At 52.1% G+C, this 20,496-nt stretch overlaps 1 protein-coding gene across 4 annotated transcripts in view; it reads right to left on the minus strand.

Annotated features, from left to right (window-relative positions):
- Window positions 1-20,496, minus strand: part of LOC119953074 (rho GTPase-activating protein 45-like) — a 220,236-nt gene that overhangs the window by 39,579 nt on the left and 160,161 nt on the right. For all 4 annotated transcript variants that reach the window (XM_038776895.1, XM_038776894.1, XM_038776892.1 and 1 more), the window contains exons 8-11: window positions 19,959-20,023; window positions 10,453-10,563; window positions 5,286-5,366; window positions 314-493 (exon numbers count right to left, since the gene is read on the minus strand). In XM_038776895.1, coding sequence (XP_038632823.1) covers window positions 314-493; window positions 5,286-5,366; window positions 10,453-10,563; window positions 19,959-20,023 — 437 coding nt within the window. The remainder of the gene's footprint in view (window positions 1-313; window positions 494-5,285; window positions 5,367-10,452; window positions 10,564-19,958; window positions 20,024-20,496) is intronic.

The raw sequence follows: 20,496 nt of genomic DNA on the forward strand, positions 1-20,496 counted from the left end.
AGTGTATACCTGTGTATACCAGTGTATAATAGTGTACAATAGTGTATACCAGTGTATAATAGTGTATACCTGTGTATAATAGTGTATACCTGTGTATAATAGTGTATACCAGTGTATAATAGTGTGCTATGCCAGAGTCTGAAAGATTAGTTTGGGGCTGTTGGTGAAAGGGTGGATAAAAAGGCCCAGAGGCTATTGTTGAAAAATAATTAGATTAACAGGGAAGTCCAGTTTTACAGCATTTAAAAATATTTAAACATGGGAGCATTGCGCCTAAACACTGTTTGAGCCAGCACAGCAAGATTTGCCTCACCTTATTGCGTGCATCCTCCTCCGTCCTCTTCTTCTTGTCCAGAGTTTTGCTGGTGTTGCTGCTGCTTGTGCCCTGTTGCTCCTCCTCTGCTTTTACTGCCAGATTTTTGGCTTTCTCATGTTCCTCAGAACGTTGCATGTACGCCTGCTTGGCCTTTTTAAGGTTCGCCTCAGCTTCTTGCTGTGAGATGATAATAGAAAGTCAGATTGGTTGACTGGACAAAGGCCAGATAATGCTGGTCCAAGTCAGAACAGGTCAGCCTAAACCCTTGCTATTTTACCAGGCATTTGTTATTACAACTAAACAGCAGAATTTCACTTTAAATATACTCACAGGCCATCCCGCACGAGTACATTTGTATTTCTCCAGTGGGATAAACTAAGTGAGGAGATAAATGGGGTCTCATGTTGACCTAAGCACCTTAACTGAGCAAACTCCACAGGATTGACTGTACTGTGGATCTTTGAGGCTCACAATTTTGTTTTTTTTGTAAATCCTTCCAGCAGCTGCTTTCACACGAGAAACGGACATCCAACATTTTCTAGTTAAAATATGGCTTTTAGGGGCGACACGGTGACACAGTGGTTAGCATTGCTGCCTCACAGCGCCGAGGACCCGGGTTCGATCCCGGCTCCGGGTCACTGTCCGTGTGAAGTTTGCACATTCTCCCCGTGTCTGCGTGGGTCTCACCCCCACAACCCAAAGATGTGCAGGGTAGGCGGATTAGCCATGCTGAATTGCCCCTTAATTGGAACATAAATGAATTGGGGACATTAAAAATTGTTTTTTTTAAGTCATGGCTTTTAACGCAAGCTGGTGTTTGTTTCAAAGAAGGCTGACCGTTGTGTGAACTCTTAACGCAAATGTGCAAAAATGAGGCAAAACCAATGGAAATTAATCCTATCAAAGTCAGAACTTAACTCCAAGAGGTTATCATGCAATTCGACATCGATACTGTGCAATTTCTAATACTCCCTTGAAATGAGCAGCAATATGACAGCAGAAACTGTAACTTGCTGGTTCTCTTGTTTATCTGAAATTCATGGGAGCCAGCAGCACCAACTCCATTGTAAATTCCCTCCTGATTAGTTTTGAAGTTGTACACTATAATATGTTTCAGTTAAATTCCCCTCCCAATCCCAATCACGACTCCTGAACTCTACGCTCAATAACACACATTATCCCCACTTGGCTCCCCCCCCCCCCCCCCCATTGATTGACAAGTATTTCTCAATATTTGACAAAATTGGTCCCACCTTTCCAGGGTCCAGGAAGGGGAAACTATCCACGCTTTCCACCCCTGGTCACTGCTCAATGATATCTCTGTTGGGACATGCACAATGGGCGTCTCGACTAAGATGTACCCCCGTTCTCAAATAGCCTGCAGCCGTTCCTCGGCAACACTCTCAAGCTGCAATGACCACTTGGATCAGCTAATGGAGGGCAGAGGCTTCTGCTGAAACCGTATCGCAGCAGGTGGGGTGGAGAGAGGGCAAAACAAAACTGGATAAATGCATCTGGAGAATTGTCTGTGCCACACTGGGGTCTTCTTGGCAAACCTCACCCAATTTACAAATCCCACTCCCTTTTTCCAAATTTCACAACATAGTGTGGGGTTGGAGTTTGGGGAAGATCCTGCCTAAGATGGTGATTCACGCTGAGGATTGTAGATATGTTCAGCTTGGGTCATAGCGGAGTGCAGGCTCCTGTGCCAGCACTCTGAGTATTTCCTGTACACTTCCCGTGTCTGCAGCACAGCTTTATAAGGATCCCATTTCCTGCAGTTGGTTTCTCTGCTCCCCGTGCAGCTGTAGAGGGAGTATGGCAGCTTCAAAGACCCACTGTCTCCCTGTGATTGCTGTGGGTCAATCTTAAACAATGAAAGCCTCATCTCATGTCACTTTTGTTGCTTTTTTTCAGTAACTATTTTGAAACATGAGCTTATACAACATATTTTCTCATGAACTTTTTAAAATTAGAAAATTAGACTCATCAGTTATTACATACTAAAATAATGGATGTCACGATTGACAAACGCACTGGCATGGAACGGCCAACCCGTGGAAGGGTGGCTGATGTGCGAAGGATGGTGATCTATATCGCCATTGGGACAAGGTTTACTGTAAGTTAAAGTGCCCAATTCCTTTTTTTCCCAATCAAAGGGCAATTTAGTGTAGCCGATCCATCAACCTGCACATCTTCGGGTTGTGGGGGTGAGACCCACACAGACACGGGGAGAATGTGCAAACTCCACACGGACAGTGACCGGGGGCCGGAATCGAACCTGGGACCTCGACACCATGAGGCAGCAGTGCTAACCAATGTGCCACTGTGCCACCCCTTGGGGGGGGGGGGGGGGGGGGGTCACAGAGTGAACAAGCCCCATTTCAATCTTGCGGCCCATTGAGATGACGGACAGACACCTGTGCCTCCCATGATTAGCCGTGTGGGTTAATTTATGAGAAGAGGTTTGCCTCCTATTTCCATCAGCCCAGGAGATTGAGGAGATGATAACCTGATTAAGGTGTTTGGAATGTTACAGTGACGACGTAGAGTAGATACAGAAAAAATATTTCCGAGGGAAATTTTAAAAGGACTGGCCACAAGTCCTAACATTTGAGCTTGGCTCTCCTGGAGGGAAGCACTTTTCACACAAATCTGGAAATCTCTCCATCAAGAGGCTGTGGAGTCTGAGACAATTGGAGCTTTTCAAGACCGATGTTGCAAAATAGCAGTTTGAAGCTCACTGAGGTATTCCCGTCAGCTGGGCAAACGTCACAGTTAATGTGGCTTGTACAGCTGCTTATGTTTACTCCAATGTTGTCACTAACGGGTATGGTGGATTATGGAGCAACGGTAAGTAAATGGAGTTATGGTCTGGATGAGCCATGATCTGACCAAACTCTGGGACAGGCTTGAGGGGCTGAACATGTCTGTTCCTGTCTTCCAGACTCAGTTACTTTCCAGCACAACTGCTGAAGTCAAGGAGCTGCTGCTAAAATTGATATCAGAGCTATATCCCTTTGAGAAGAATTAGCTGTAATTGGGGTTTGCTGACTGGCTCATCGATCCAGTGAATGATTAAGCAACACAGGAAACATCCCGATTTTCCTCTGCTGACTTTGCATGATAGTTGGCCAATGTACCCTGCATTCCTGAAGAAACAAAAATATTCAGACTTTGCATTTTTCTCTGCTAATCGGAAGGCCTGATAGATTTGAATGAAGCTCGAGCGAGGATAGAATCTTACTAGACTTTTAATTTCTTGAGGTAATACAGCTTGCAAACTTTCATTATCGAGGGTCACACACTGAGTCATAGAACTTCTACAGTATAGAAGGCCATCCGGCCCATCGAGTCTGTACCGACCCTCTGAAAGAGCACCCTAACCGTCCTATCCCCGCAACCTCACTTAAACAGCATCCTAAGGGGCAATTTAGCATGGCCAATCTACTGAACCTGCACATCTTTGGACTGTGGGAGGAAACCGGAGCATCCGGAGGTAACCCACGCAGACACGGGGAGAACGTGCAGACTCCGCACAGTCACCCGCGACCGGAATTGAACCCAGGTCCCTGGCGCTGAGGCAGCAGTGCTAACCACTGTGCCATCGTGCTGCTGTGAATACTGGTTCAGGCGACTGTAGCAAAGAGCCAGAGAGAAAGGGGGAAGGGAGAAAAGCAAAGTGGAGAAAATAGAAAGTAAAACACGAAAAGGGGAGAATCATATAAATATCAAACTGAATTGTTGTTTGCAAGACAGTGGGCGCGATTCCCTGCTCCCCACGCCGGGTGGGAGAATCGCGGGAGGGCCCCCCGACTAATTTCACGACCCCCTGGCGCCCCCCGTTATTCTCCCAACCCCGCTCGGAAGAATCGCCGCTCGCCCATTTTTCACGGCGACTGGCGATTCTCCGACCCGGATGGGCCGAGCGGCCTGCCGTTCGCGACCGTTTCACGATGGCGGCAACCACACCTGGTCGCTGCGGTCGTGAAATCGCCGTGAGATGCCCGTTTTGGGGCTTGTAGGGGGTCTGGTGGGGAATGAGCACCACGGCCGTGCTCGGGAGGGGACAGGTCCGCGATTGGCACCCACCGATCGTCGGGCCGGCGTCTCAATCGGACGCACTATTCCCCCTCCGCCGCCCCGCAAGATCAAACCGCCACGTCTTGCGGGGTGGCTGAGGGGAAAGACGGCCACCGCGCATGCGCGGGTTTGAGTTGTCAGCCGTCGTAACGTCAGCCGCGCATGTGCGGGTTGGAGCCGGCCGACCTGCGCCTGCGCGGCTGACGTCACATAGGCGCCGCCGTCGCGTCACTCCCGGCGTGCCGCCCGGCGGCCGAGAGTTACGGAGCGCCGCTCCTACCCCCACCGTGAGGGGAGAATAGGGGGCGATGAGCGGCCTCCGAGGCCGTCGTGACACTCGGCCGAGTTCACGACGGCCCTCCCGATTTTTCCCGGGAGCGGAGAATTCCGCCCAATCAGCTCCAAACCTTCACCAACGGGAAACGGGTCGATTAATATTTTGTTTGATTTTCAGCTTTCTAACACATTTCTAAATGAAACATATTTGTGATTTAACCCTCGTTACCACACGGTGAGGTGGATTTGGTGATCACTGGGTTTAGCCCAACCTCTAAAATATAAATGGCGGGATTCTCCGTCGGTGGGATTCTCCGTTTTGCCGGGGCCCTCAGGGATTTCCCGATGGTGTGGGACTGCCCCATTGACCAGCTGGCGTAACGGAGAATCTCGGCGGCGGGTCGGGGCTCAAATGTGGCGCAGCAGGGGCGGGGCAGGGCGGGGCGGAGAATCCCGCCCAATATCTGGGAAAAGTGGTTAGAAAATAACAGACTGTAAAAAGGTTTGAGTGACAGGGAAACAGATCCCTTCCACTTAAAACAAAACATTATATTCCAATCCTAAGGAAATATTGAAACACAAGTCATTGGGTAACAGCAGAGTCTTGTACCAGCTTTCTCTGTGCTCGATGCCAGAGCTCTTTGATTTCTTTTCTGCGCTTTTCATGGTCCAGTCTCCTTCCCGCTAACGGCTGGGTTAAAGAGAAAAATTGCACAAAGTCAGTGTGAATAACTCTTGCACACACTACACAATATTACGCTCTCAGGATAAAGTTATCAGGCTGATTTTAACATTCCAAACACCTCACTCAGCCTCAAAGTGGAAACCCTGAGGAACTGGAAAGTGAGTGAGTGAAAGTGAGGAACAGAGGGCCAGGATTCTGCCTCATTTCCTCCTGACCCGCCATTTCCCAGTGGGTTGAGTGGAGATCACCGGCGGAAAGTGGAAACTCGGCCATCGCAGCGGGAATTTGTGGTTGCGAATGGTCCTATCAGACACAGAACTGGCTCAGGGATGAGGGGGAGGGACTGCAGAAGCTTGGGGCAGGAAAGGCCTCCTATTCTTTGGATCTCTTGGCCTTCTCACCTCTCTGCTCGCTGGCCAGGCTGTGTCTGGCAGGGCCTAGTCAGGGGGCGACCAGGGGATGGGCCGTGGGTTGGGGTGTGCCCCCGGGACCGAGGTGTCCAAGAATGGACCACCATTGCCGTGGCCTGTCAGCCAGCCGCCTGGGTACACAGGGCCTCAGTAACGGTGCGGGTGGCACCTGTGCACCGAGGGTTATCAGATCCCAGACTGGCTCCCCACTTGGCACCTGGAAGGACGCTGCTGGGGGAGGAACCCACAGAGCAGGAGCTGCTGGGGGAGGAACCAAGAGCAGGAGCTGCTGGGGGAGGAACCCAGAGCAGGAGCTGCTGGGGGAGGTACCCACAGAGCAGGAGCTGCTGGGGGAGGAACCCACAGAGCAGGAGCTGCTGGGGGAGGAACCCACAGAGCAGGAGCTGCTGGGGGAGGAACCCACAGAGCAGGAGCTGCTGGGGGGGGGGGGGGGGGACCCACAGAGCAGGAGCTGCTGGGGGAGGAACCCACAGAGCAGGAGCTGCTGGGGGGGGGGGGGGGGGGGGGGGAGGAACCCACAGAGCAGGAGCTGCTGGGGGAGGAACCCACAGAGCAGGAGCTGCTGGGGGGGGGACCCACAGAGCAGGAGCTGCTGGGGGAGGAACCCAGAGCAGGAGCTGCTGGGGGAGGAACCCAGAGCAGGAGCTGCTGGGGGGGGGGGACCCACAGAGCAGGAGCTGCTGGGGGAGGAACCCAGAGCAGGAGCTGCTGGAGGAGGAACCCAGAGCAGGAGCTGCTGGGGGAGGAACCCACAGAACAGGAGCTGCCCAGAGGAGCAGGAGCTGCTGGGGGAGGAACCCACAGAGCAGGAGCTGCTGGAGGAGGAACCCACAGAGCAGGAGCTGTTGGAGGAGGAACCCAGAGCAGGAGCTGCTGGGGGAGGAACCCACAGAGCAGGAGCTGCTGGGGGGACGGGGGGGGGGGGGGGGACCCACAGAGCAGGAGCTGCTGGGGGAGGAACCCACAGAGCAGGAGCTGCTGGAGGAGGAACCCAGAGCAGGAGCTGCTGGGGGAGGAACCCAGAGCAGGAGCTGCTGGGGGAGGAACCCAGAGCAGGAGCTGCTGGGGGGGGGGGGGGGGGGGGGACCCACAGAGCAGGAGCTGCTGGGGGAGGAACCCACAGAGCAGGAGCTGCTGGAGGAGGAACCCAGAGCAGGAGCTGCTGGGGGAGGAACCCAGAGCAGGAGCTGCTGGGGGAGGAACCCAGAGCAGGAGCTGCTGGGGGAGGAACCCAGAGCAGGAGCTGCTGGGGGAGGAACCCAGAGCAGGAGCTGCTGGGGGGGGGGGGGGGACCCACAGAGCAGGAGCTGCTGGGGGAGGAACCCAGAGCAGGAGCTGCTGGAGGAGGAACCCAGAGCAGGAGCTGCTGGGGGAGGAACCCACAGAACAGGAGCTGCCCAGAGGAGCAGGAGCTGCTGGGGGAGGAACCCACAGAGCAGGAGCTGTTGGAGGAGGAACCCAGAGCAGGAGCTGCTGGGGGAGGAACCCACAGAGCAGGAGCTGCTGGGGGGGGGGGGGGGGGGGGACCCACAGAGCAGGAGCTGCTGGGGGAGGAACCCACAGAGCAGGAGCTGCTGGAGGAGGAACCCAGAGCAGGAGCTGCTGGGGGAGGAACCCACAGAGCAGGAGCTGCTGGGGGGGGGGGGGGGGGGGGGGGGGACCCACAGAGCAGGAGCTGCTGGGGGGGGGGGGGGGACCCACAGAGCAGGAGCTGCTGGGGGAGGAACCCACAGAGCAGGAGCTGTTGGAGGAGGAACCCAGAGCAGGAGCTGCTGGAGGAGGAACCTACAGAGCAGGAGCTGCTGGGGGAGGAACCCACAGAGCAGGAGCTGCTGGGGGAGGAACCCAGAGCAGGAGCTGCTGGGGGAGGAACCCACAGAGCAGGAGCTGCTGGAGGAGGAACCCACAGAGCAGGAGCTGCTGGGGGAGGAACCCACAGAGCAGGAGCTGCCCAGAGGAGCAGGAGCTGCTGGGGGAGGAACCCAGAGCAGGAGCTGCTGGAGGAGGAACCCACAGAACAGGAGCTGCCCAGAGGAGCAGGATCCAGCCGGTGACAATGGAGAGCCGGTCGCCCAACAGGCTGAGGAGGAGGTGGGATGGAGGCGTCGCCTGAGGCCTCCTGAGTATCGACAGCGGGGGTATGGGGGAGGACACCCGTTCCCAGTGGCCTCAAGGCGGCGATCGCTCTGAGCGTCTTTGCAATGGGGTCCTTCCAGGTGCCGAGTGGGGGAACCTGTCTGAGACCTGACAACCCTCAGTGCACGGTGCATCCACACTGTTATTGAGACCCTGTATGCCCGGGCACAATACATCCACCTGGATATGCACCGAGCCCACTAGGATGCCCAGGCAGCGGGATTCACCACCATTGCCAAGGTGCCCCAGTTCCAGGGAGTGATCGACGGGGCGCATGAGGGGGTGCCCGTCATGAACTGAAAGCGATTCCACTCGCTGAACATGCAGTTGGCTGGGACCACCGGCAGTAAATTAGACACGTCGGCGGCTGATACCCGGGCAGGGAGCATGACCCCTTCACCCTGCCGACTCGACGGTGCCTGATTCTGACCTCCTTTCTAACCTGTGGTGCAACTTTCAGCAACTTGTGTATTTTACCTGAGGTTCCTTGTCCTCCTACCCCACCTGGACTTGTACCTTCCAAATAATAATGTTAATAATAATGAAAATGGCCACAATCTGCCAGCCGTGTTACGCATGAAAGGCAGTGCGATCCCGGGAGATCCTTCTTCCAGGATCTGTCTGGCTCGCTACGCCACCAAGATCTAATCCGATCCGGCGAGACGTTGCAATGTGAATCCCGCCCATTGTGGATGGGATCACTTTCTTAGCAAATCTGCATATTAGAGTGAGACAGCTAGTCTCCTAGCATGCACTCCCACAATCTACCCAAGGCACTGCGATCTAACTCCCTCGCCAAGGAGATCTCGGGTGAGTGCAGTTCAGTACTGGTCTCCACAAACGGGGACCAAATGAAACGGCGCTCAAAGAGGTCTCCCAGGCGATTGGAGGCCGCCAGGTGCTTTCACTCTGGGCAGGTTGGCACCCTGGCACTGCCAACCTGGCACCCCTGGTACTGCTAGCCTGCAACACTGGCACTGCTAACCTGGATGCCAGCCTGGAACTGGAACTTCCAAGGAGCCCAGGTGGCAGTGCCATGGTGCCATGCTGCACAGCTACAGAGGGGTGCAGAACGGGGTCCTGTGGACCCCTTACAGGTGAGTTGGGGCTTTGTGGGTGTTTGGAGGTTGCATCGTTGGGGGGGGGTGGTGGTTGAGAGATCGGGACGCCGATCTCCTTCTGCATTGAGAAGTTCTGGCGAGCGGATGGGCAGTCAGCAGCACGGTGTCTCCAAGCGCTGGGAAACACCCGGCTAAACGCACTCGCTATGGGACTCTCTCTCCATTTGGGTATTTCGCGCCCAACATTTGTCCTGTCAAAATGTGACTACCTCACATTTCTCTGTCGAATTTCCTTTGCCAATTATTTGCTCCCTCTGCAAGTTGATGTCCTGCTGTGTTTAGATGCCACCCTCCTCAGTATTGACTTCCTTCCTCCTGTTCTCTCTGGTCACTCTTTGCCTTTTCATTCTCCTCCACCTGATTGGTGCCAACCCATTGTGCCACTGTGCTACACCACTGTCATTTAACGTTCAAACTGAAATATGTAACATTGGCGGGGATTCTCCGCTAACCGGCAGGGTGGGCCGTACCGGTGCCGAGGAATGGCGTGAACCACACCGGTGTCGGGCTGCTCGGAAGGTCCGGTATCCTCCGCACCTTCAGGGGCTAGGCCGGCGTCGGCGTGGGTTGGCACCGCTCCAACCAGCGCCGAATGGCCTCCGCCGGCCGGCGTGGGTTGCCGCATGCGCGGGAGGGTTGTTCTCTGCGCCGGCCATGGCGGACCGTTACAGCGGCCGGTACGGAGGGAAAGAGTGCCCCCACGTCTCAGGCCCGCCCGTGGATAGGTGGGCCCCGATCGCGGGCCAGGCCACCGTGGGGGCCCCCTCCGGGGCCAGATTCCCCCGCGTCCCCCCCCACTCGGGAACTCCGCAGACTGCCTGCAGAGCCAGATCCCACCGGTAAGGACCTTGTTTGATTTACGCCAGCGTGACTGGCCAAAAACAGGCGGCCACTCGGCCCATCGTGAAGGGGAGGATGGGGGGACCACTGCCAACGCCCCCCGACTGGCGCAACGCGATTCCCGCCCCTGCCAAAAAACCGGCGCCAGAGAATCCGGCAGCCGGCGTCGGGGCGGGATTCACACTGCCCCCCCCCCCCCCCCCGGCGATTCTCCGGCCCGGCGGGGGGGGTCGGGATTCACGCCCCCCCCCCCCGGCGATTCTCCGGCCCGTCGTCGGGGCGGGATTCACGCCGCCCCCCCCCCCCCCCCCGATTCTCCGGACCGGCGGGGGGGGGGGGGGGGGGGGGGGGGGCGGAGAATCTCGCCCATTAAATGTGAAAACCAATAAAAACATTTATTGAAAAAACTTTCATATTTCTAACAATCCAATAAGTGTTTATTATGACATGAATGACATTTTAAAAATGTAAACAGGCTTTAGTTTTCTCTGAGAACACGTTATTTGACTGTACTGCAATAATGGATCTAATTGGTGGATTACGGTCCTAACTCTGTCTTGTTACCTGGAGGAAGGTTTTGTTTTGGAGCGTGTTGACTCCTTGTATCATGTTGTGTCCCGAATCGAGGTCCTGTTCCAATGCGAGCGCGTAGATCGACAGGAAGGGCACGTGGTACTAAAGAGAGACGATAAAGGTACAGTGGTCATTCAAAAGGACAACACTGAGTGGAGCATTATGTTTGAATGTACAAAACAGTTTGCCCGTTGTACAACCAGACAAGAGATCATACAATCACAACACTGACTGGATTTGTATGCTGCTCATTAGTGTTAATAGGAGGGCTTGTGGTTCAGTGGGCAGCATCAATACCCCTGAGCGAAAAGCTCTGGGTTTAAGTCCCAGCCCAGGACTGGACGGCCAAGGAAGATTCGCTCTTAATGTGGCCAAACAGGTTGAGTGTGTTAACCTGCAAAATCCTTCCAAACACGTCAATGTCAGGCAGGAAGAGTGACAGGGACCCTGGTCAGCAAGGCTTGATGTGGAGTGGCAGGAACCCTGGTCAGCAAGGCTTGATGTGGAGTTGCCTCTGGTGATAGGTGAGTCATCTATTCCAGGAAGAACTCCGCAATGGCAACCGTTGAAAATCTGCCTTGTGCCATTAGGTGTGGGACGTGAAACAACGTTGGTGTTTATGCTTTTTAAAATTTAAAGTACTCAATTCATTTTGTTATCCAATTCAGGGGCAATTTAGCGTGGCCAATCCACCTAACCTGCATCTTTGGGTTGTGGGGGTGAAACCCACGCAAACACGGGGAGAATGTGCAAACTCCACACGGACACTGACCCAGAGCCGGGATCGAACCTGGGACCTCGGCACCGTGAGGCAGTAGTGCTAACCACTGTTCCACCGTGCTCCCTGTGAGGGTCAGTACTGAGGGAGTGCCGCACTGTCAGAGGGTCAGTACTGAGGGAGTGCTGCGCTGTCAGAGGGTCAGTACTGAGGGAGTGCCGCACTGTCAGAGGGTCAGTACTGAGGGAGTGCCGCACTGTCAGAGGGTCAGTACTGAGGGAGTGCTGCACTGTCAGAGGGTCAGTACTGAGGGAGCGCTGCACTGTCAGAGGGTCAGTACTGAGGGAGTGCCGCACTGTCAGAGGGTCAGTACTGAGGGAGTGCTGCACTGTCAGAGGGTCAGTACTGAGGGAGCGCCGCACTGTCAGAGGGTCAGTACTGAGGGAGTGCTGCACTGTCAGAGGGTCAGTACTGAGGGAGTGCTGCACTGTCAGAGGGTCAGTACTGAGGGAGTGCTGCACTGTCAGAGGGTCAGTACTGAGGGAGCGCCGCACTGTCAGAGGGTCAGTACTGAGGGAGTGCTGCGCTGTCAGAGGGTCAGTACTGAGGGAGCGCTGCACTGTCAAGAGTGTCAGTGCTGAGGGAGTGCTGCACTGTCAGAGGGTCAGTACTGAGGGAGTGCTGCACTGCCAGAGGGTCAGTACCGAGGGAGTGCCGCACTGTCAGAGGATCAGTAATGAGGGTGTGCTGCACTGTCAGAGGGTCAATACTGAAGGAGTGCTGCACTGTCAGAGGGTCAGTACTGAGGGAGTGCCGCACTGTCAGAGGGTCAGTACTGAGGGAGTGCTGCACTGTCAGAGGGTCAGTACTGAGGGAGTGCCGCACTGTCAGAGGATCAGTAATGAGGGAGTGCTGCACTGTCAGAGGGTCAGTACTGAGGGAGCGCTGCACTGTCAGAGGGTCAGTACTGAGGGAGTGCCGCACTGTCAGAGTGTTAGTACTGAGGGAGCCCAGCACTGTCAGAGGGTCAGTACTGAGGGAGTGCCACACTGTCAGCGGGTCAGTTCTGAGGGAGTGCTGCACTGTCAGAGGGTCAGTACTGAGGGAGTGCTGCACTGTCAGAGGGTCAGTACTGAGGGAGCACTGCACTGTCAGAGGATCAGTAATGAGGGAGTGCTGCACTGTCAGAGGGTCAGTACTGAGGGAGTGCTGCACTGTCAGAGGGTCAGTACTGAGGGAGTGCTGCGCTGTCAGAGAGTCAGCACTGAGGGAGTGCCGCACTGCCAGAGGGTCAGTACTAAGGGAGTGCCACACTGTCAGAGGATCAGTAATGAGGGTGTGCTGAACTGTCAGAGGGTCAGTACTGAGGGAGTGCTGCACTGTCAGAGGATCAGTAATGAGGGAGTGCTGAACTGTCAGAGGGTCAGTACTGAGGGGGTGCAGCACTGTCAGAGGGTCAGTACTGAGGGAGTGCCGCACTGTCAGAGGGTCAGTACTGAGGGAGTGCCGCACTGTCAGAGGGTCAGTACTGAGAGAGTGCTGCACTGTCAGAGGGTCAGTACTGAGGGAGTGCTGCACTGTCAGAGGGTCAGTACTGAGGGAGTGCCGCACTGTCAGAGGGTCAGTACTGAGGGAGTGCCGCACTGTCAGAGGGTCAGTGCTGATGGAATGCTGCACTGTCAGAGGGTCAGTACTGAGGGAGTGCTGCAGTATCAGAGGGTCAGTACTGAGGGAGTGCTGCACTGTCAGAGGGTCAGTACTGAGGGAGTGCCGCACTGTCAGAGGGTCAGTATTGAGGGAGTGCCGCACTGTCAGAGGGTCAGTACTGAGGGAGTGCTGCACTGTCAGAAGGTCAGTACTGAGGGAGTGCTGCAGTATCAGAGGGTCAGTACTGAGGGAGTGCCGCACTGTCAGAGGGTCAGTACTGAGGGAGTGCTGCACTGTCAGAGGGTCAGTACTGAGGGAGTGCTGCAGTATCAGAGGGTCAGTACTGAGGGAGTGCTGCACTGTCAGAGGATCAGTAATGAGGGTGTGCTGAACTGTCAGAGGGTCAGTACTGAGGGAGCGCCGCACTGTCAGAGGGTCAGTACTGAGGGAGTGCTGCACTGTCAGAGGGTCAGTACTGAGGGAGTGCTGCACTGTCAGAGGATCAGTAATGAGGGTGTGCTGAACTGTCAGAGGGTCAGTACTGAGGGAGTGCTGCACTGTCAGAGGATCAGTAATGAGGGAGTGCTGAACTGTCAGAGGGTCAGTACTGAGGGAGTGCCGCACTGTCAGAGGGTCAGTACTGAGGGAGTGCCGCACTGTCAGAGGGTCAGTACTGAGGGAGTGCCGCACTGTCAGAGGGTCAGTACTGAGGGAGTGCTGCAGTATCAGAGGGTCAGTACTGAGGGAGTGCTGCATTGTCAGAGGGTCAGTACTGAGGGAGTGCCGCACTGTCAGAGGGTCAGTACTGAGGGAGTGCCGCACTGTCAGAGGGTCAGTACTGAGGGAATGCTGCACTGTCAGAGGGTCAGTACTGAGGGAGTGCTGCAGTATCAGAGGGTCAGTACTGAGGGAGTGCTGCACTGTCAGAGGATCATTAATGACGGAGTGCCGCACTGTCAGAGGGTCAGTACTGAGGGAGTGCTGCGCTGTCAGAGTGTCAGTACTGAGGGAGTGCCGCACTGTCAGAGGGTCAGTACTGAGGGAGTGCCGCACTGTCAGAGGGCCAGTACTGAGGGAGTGCTGCACTGTCAGAGGGTCAGTACTGAGGGAGTGCCGCACGGTCAGAGGGTCAGTACTGAGGGAGTGCCACACTGTCAGAGGGTCAGTACTGAGGGAGTGCCGCACTGTCAGAGGGTCAGTACTGAGGGAGTGCCGCACTGTCAGAGGGTCAGTACTGAGGGAGTGCCGCACTGTCAGAGGGTCAGTACTGAGGGAGTGCCGCACTGTCAGAGGGTCAGTACTGAGGGAGTGCCGCACTGTCAGAGGGTCAGTACTGAGGGAGTGCCGCACTGTCAGAGGGTCAGTACTGAGGGAGTGCCGGACTGTCAGAGGGTCAGTACTGAGGGAGTGCCGCACTGTCAGAGGGTCAGTACTGAGGGAGTGCTGCACTGTCAGAGGGTTAGTACTGAGGGAGTGCTGCACTGTCAGAGCGTCAGTACTGAGGGAGCGCTGCACTGTCAGAGGGTCAGTACTGAGGGAGTGCCGCACTGTCAGAGGGTCAGTACTGAGGAAGTGCCGCACTGTCAGAGGGTCAGTACTGAGGGAGTGCTGCACTGTCAGAGGGTCAGTACTGAGGGAGTGCTGCACTGTCAGAGGGTCAGTACTGAGGGAGTGCTGCACTGTCAGAGGGTCAGTACTGAGGGAGTGCCGCACTGTCAGTGGTGACATCCTGTGGCTGAGATGTTAAACCGAGGACCGACCTTTCTGCTCAGATGACTATAAAAGATCCCATGAGGTTATTTTAAAGAAGAGGAAGGGTACTATCCCGTGTGCTAGCCAATATTTATCCCTCAGTCAACATCACACAAACAAGTGTATCTGGTCATTACCACATTGTTGTTTGTGGTTTCTTGCTGAGTGTAAACTGCGGCTGAATTTCCTACATGACAATAGTGGCAGCATTTCAGAAATAACTCTTCAGCTGTAGAGCACTTTGAGATCTCGGGCGGGTGTGAAAGAAATGCAAATCTTTATTTTTAAAAAGAGGTTCACAGATTAGAGTGTGTATGGAGAAATGTAGTTAATGAAATATAAATCAAATTGAGTAAATATTATCTGAGCTGCTGCTGCCACTCTGAATTAATTCTGGAATAAGTTGTTAGTTCTTTTCACTTTTCGCTCGTGTCATGACCCCAGTTAATATTCAAACTGGACTGGAAGATCCCAGAATGGACCCCTGGCTTCAAAGTCCGTAACTTTTACTTTTTCATAAAACATGGAGGAACAGAGTTGCAGGACCGCAAATTAGTTTCAACAGCAAGAAACAAAAATATGAAACACGAAAAATTGGATTATGATACAATACGCCTTTACTCCCCCTCTCTTATTTTAATAATTACACAAGATTTTAACCATGATGTGGAGATGCCGGCGTTGGACTGGGGTGAGCACAGTAAGAAGTCTTACAACACCAGGTTAAAGTCCAACAGGTTTGTTTCAAACACGAGCTTTCGGAACACTGCTCCTTCTTCAGGTGAATGAAGAAGGAGCCATGCTCCGAAAGCTCGTGTTTGAAACAAACCTGTTGGACTTTAACCTGGTGTTGTAAGACTTCTTACAAGATTTTAAGATTAAGACAGATTACAAAGTGTTTCTTAAACTACAATGGTTTCATTAACAGAAAGTCCCTTTAAACACATGGATTGACTGTGGTCAAATATACACTCCACTCTTAACCCAAGTTAGTGCCTGTCTCCTCAGAATCCCCCCCAGATGATTGTCACATTAGTTTCCAAACTCTACTCCCAAAAACAAGCTTTAAAATCTTCTTTCATGATAATGCTTTCAATTGGTAGTTCGTATTCTGAAATCCATTCCAGTTTTTCCTAAATGACTCTTTACCCAAAGCTTCTGCCCCTTTTAAACAGCGATTCCAGTATCCAGGTTTTACACCACCCCCTTAGGATTTCTTTGTCTTGACTGTTGTACAAACTGTTCACAATTGCTTTAACTCTTGATTCTCAGACTCAATTAAAATGGCATCAAACTTTTGATTTGCCTCTGAAGTCTGCTTACCCACTTTAACTCTGGTTACTGCAATTGTCTCTTTAACTCAAAACACTTTGTTTACTCTTCCTTGAATTCTTCTGAACAATACCTGGTCTTTGTTCTTTTAACTTCAGTCATCTTAAGACATTTGTTCTGCCCCAGTTCCCTAGTTATCTGGACTGTAACTGGTTCCTTAGAAAGTCTGTCTCTTTGCCACTCCCTTGTCAAGCCCAGCTTTTCCTGGCAGCGTTGAGAGATGGGCAGGATTGAAAGATGTTCACTCCCGGAGTCCTGTGTCCAACTGCCTACAAATTCAGCTAAATGAAGAACAAAAAGCTTTTCTACCATATAAAGGCCTTCAGTTGTTAAGCAACCACTGAAAAGGTTATTGTGTAAAGATTATTGTATTGCTACTTCTGCTAGCCTATTTACCCTTCCTGCTATAGCCCTCTCTAAGCACAACAGAAACACGGTTGGAACTGAACCAACCCCCACAAACACCTTTGTCCAGCATGAATATAACTATGGATTTTAACAGAAATATTAGATTAAACATACTTAAAACTATAACCTGAATTGTAGCTCCAGTATACAGGAGGTTGAGAGTATTGAGGTCATGAGTAAGGTTTCATGGTTGAGGAGTGTACCGGCAGGCAGGAAGGTGGTTTAAAGTGTGTCTACTTCAACGCCACAAGCATCCGGAATAAGGTGGGTGAACTTGCAGCATGGGTTGCAGGGTTGGTACCTGGGACTTCGATGTTGTGGCCATTTCGGAGACATGGCTAGAGCAGGGACAGGAATGATTGTTGCAGGTTCCGGGGTTTAGATATTTCAGTAAGCTCAGGGAAGGTGGTAAAAGAGGGGGAAGGATGGCATTGTTAGTCAAGGACAGTATTATGGTGGCAGAAAGGACGTTTGATGAGGACTCGTCTACTGAGGTAGTATGGGCTGAGGTTAGAAAGAGGAAAGGAGAGGTCACCCTGTTAGGGGTTTTCTATAGGCCTCCGAAAAGTTCCAGAGATGTAGAGGAAAGGATTGCAAAATGATTCTGGATAGGAGCGAGAGTAACAGGGTAGTTGTTATGGGGGACTTTAACTTTCCAAATATTGACTGGAAACGCTATAGATCGAGTACTTTAGATGGGTCCCTTTTTGTCAAATGTGTGCAGGAGGGATTCCTGACACAGTATATAGATAGGCCAACAAGAGGCGAGGCCACATTGGATTTGGTACTGGGTAATGAACCAGGACAGGTGCTAGATTTGGAGGAAGGTGAGCACTTTGGTGATAGTGACCACAATTCAGTTAGGTTTACTTTAGCAATGGGCAGGGATAGGTATATACCGCAGGGCAAGAGTTATAGCTGGGGGAAAGGCAATTATGATGCAATTAGGCAAGACTTAGGATGGGGAAGGAAACTGCAGGGGATGGGCACAATTGAAATGTGGAGCTCGTTTAAGGAACAGCTACTGCGGGTCCTTGATAAGTATGTACCTGTCAGGCAGGGAGGAAGTGGTCGAGTGAGGGGACCGTGGTTTACTAAAGTAGTTGAATCACTTGTCAAGAGGAAGAAGGAGGCTTATGTAAAGATGAGATGTGAAGGTTCAGTTAGGGTGCTCGAGAGTTACAAGTTAGCTAGGAAGGACCTAACGAGAGAGCTAAGAAGAGCCAGGAGGGAAAATGAGAAGTCTTTGGCAGGTAGGATCAAGGATAACCCTAAAGCTTTTTATAGGTATGTCAGGAATAAAAGAATGACTAGGGTAAGAGTAGGGCCAGTCAAGGACAGTAGTGGGAAGTTGTGCGTGGAGTCCGAGGAGATAGGGGAGGTGCTAAATTAATATTTTTCGTCAGTATTCACGCAGGAAAAAGACAAAGTTGTCGAGGAGAATACTGAGATACAGGCCACTAGACTAGACGGGATTGAGGTTCATAAGGAGGAGGTGTTAGCAATTCTGGAAAGTGTGAAAATAGATAAGTGCCCTGGGCCGGATGGGATTTGTCCTAGGATTCTCTGGGAAACTAGGGAGGAGATTGCTGAGCCTTTGGCTTTGATCTTTATGTCGTCATTGTCTCCAGGAATAGTGCCAGAAGACTGGAGGATAGCAAATGTTGTCCCCTTGTTCAAGAAGGGGAGTAGAGACAACCCCGGTAACTATAGACCAGTGAGCCTTACCTCTGTTGTGGGCAAAGCCTTGGAAAGGTTTATAAGAGATAGGATTTATAATCATCTAGAAAGGAATAATTTGATTAGGGATAGTCAACATGGTTTTGTGGAGGGTAGGTCGTGCCTCACAAACCTTATTGAGTTCTTTGAGAAGGTGACGGAACAGGTGGACGAGGGTAAAGCCGTTGATGTGGTGTATATGGATTTCAGTAAAGCGTTTGATAAGGTTCCCCACGGTAGGCTACTGCAGAAAATACAGAGGCATGGGAATCAGGGTGATTTAGCAGTTTGGATCAGAAATTGTCTCGCTGGAAGAAGATAAAGGGTGGGGGTTGATGGGAAATGTTCAGCCTGGAGTTCAGTTACTAGTGGTGTACCACAAGGATCTGTTTTGGGGCCACTGCTGTTTGTCATTTTTATAAATGACCTGGAGGAGGGCGTAGAAGGATGGGTGAGTAAATTTGCAGATGACACGAAAGTCGGTGGAGTTGTGGACAGTGCAGAAGGATGTTGCAGGTTACAGAGGGACATAGATAAGCTGCAGAGCTGGGCTGAGAGGTGGCAAATGGAGTTTAATGCAGAAAAGTGTGAGATGATTCATTTTGGAAGGAGTCACAGGAAGACAAAGTACTGGGCTAATGGTAAGATTCTTGGTCGTGTGGATGAGCAGAGAGATCTAGGTGTTCATGTACATAGATCCCTGAAAGTTGCCACCCAGGTTGATAGGGTTGTTAAGAAGGTGTATGGTGTGTTAGCTTTTATTGGTAGAGGGATTGAGTTTCGGAGCCATGAGGTCATGTTGCAGCTGTACAAAACTCTGGTGCGGCCGCATTTGGAGTATTGCGTGCAGTTCTGGTCGCCACATTATAGGAAGGATGTGGAAGCATTGGAAAGGGTGCAGAGGAGATTTACCAGGATGTTGCCTGGTATGAAGGGAAGATCTTATGAGGAAAGGCTGAGGGACTTAAGGCTGTTTTCGTTAGAGAGAAGAAGGTTAAGAGGTGACTTAATTGAGGCATACAAGATGATCAGAGGATTAGATAGGGTGGACAGTGAGAGCCTTTTTCCTCGGATGGTGATGTCTAGCACGAGGGGACATAGCTTTAAATTGAGGGGAGATAAATACAGGACAGATGTCAGAGGTAGGTTCTTTACTCAGAGAGTAGTAAGGCCGTGGAATGCCCTGCCTGCAACAATAGTGCACTCGCCAACATTAAGGGCATTTAAATGGTCATTGGATAAACATATGGATGATAAGGGAATTGTGTAGATGGGCTTTAGAGGGGTTTCACAGGTCGGCGCAACATTGAGGGCCGAAGGGTCTGTACTGCGCTGTAATGTTCTATGTTATACCTTATTTCTAATATTCACCAATACAAATATAATTTCTTTAAAACTACTTTTGTTTTCCTGAAAGCAGAGAGGTGGGCAATGTTTCCCAGGCAGCATTATTACCTGCCCCAAGGAAAAGGCAATGCTGGCTTGTTTCCTTCTTCAATTACTCATGGAACTCGATTTGAACCTTGTGTAGGTGGGTCGATTTTGAACAAACTAAAACCTCCCCTACATGATGGGGTCTCTGGATGATGTCAAGGGGAAATGCCAGGATTTTTCTTTCAGTTTTTTAAATTTAGGGTACCCAATTCTTTTTTTCTCCAATTAAGGGGCAATTTAGCGTGGCCAACCCACCTACCCGGCACATCTTTGGGTTGTGGGGGTGAGACCCACGCAGACACGGGGAGAATGTGCAAACTCCACACGGACAGTGACCCAGGGCCGGGATCGAACCCTTGCTGGGATTTGAGCATCCGTCCCTGGATGATTAGCCTGGGTTTTGGAATTACTAATTCAGTAACATTACCACTATGCCGTCCCACTTTCAATTCAGTTTCATTTATTCATGTGTAGACCAACTCCTTACCTCCTGTGTAATGGATGGTTTGCAGGTATGGATCAGCTTTATCAGACCTTTGGCAAAGTCCATTTCTGTAGGAAATCATAAAATACTTCTGTTATAAATAGAAAGTGCTTAATCACACAAAACCTTTAATATTTTTGATCACATTACATGGACAGTTCTTTATTCGATTCATTCACTGTCAAATAATAATGACCACATATTACTGGAGCAAACAATGAGGCGGGGGGGGGGGGGGGGGGCGTGAGGGAGCAGGAATGACCGGACTATCAACATTAGAAAGTTACCTGGGACAGTCGAGATTTGCCCGATCTTATTCAGTCCACCAGACAATCTCTCAGCCGGTCTGCTAGTGAAATGCTCATCCACATCCACCCTGGGGCTGGTTTAGCACAGTGGGCTAAACAGCTGGCTTGCAATGCAGAACAAGGCCAGCAGCCCGGGTTCAATTCCCGTACCGGCCTCCCCGAACAGGCGCCGGAATCTGGCGACTAGGGGCTTGTCACGGTAACTTAATTGAAGCCAACTTGTGACAATAAGT

Source organism: Scyliorhinus canicula, chromosome 18, assembly GCF_902713615.1.
Source record: "Scyliorhinus canicula chromosome 18, sScyCan1.1, whole genome shotgun sequence".
Classification (NCBI taxonomy): Eukaryota; Metazoa; Chordata; class Chondrichthyes; order Carcharhiniformes; family Scyliorhinidae; genus Scyliorhinus; species Scyliorhinus canicula.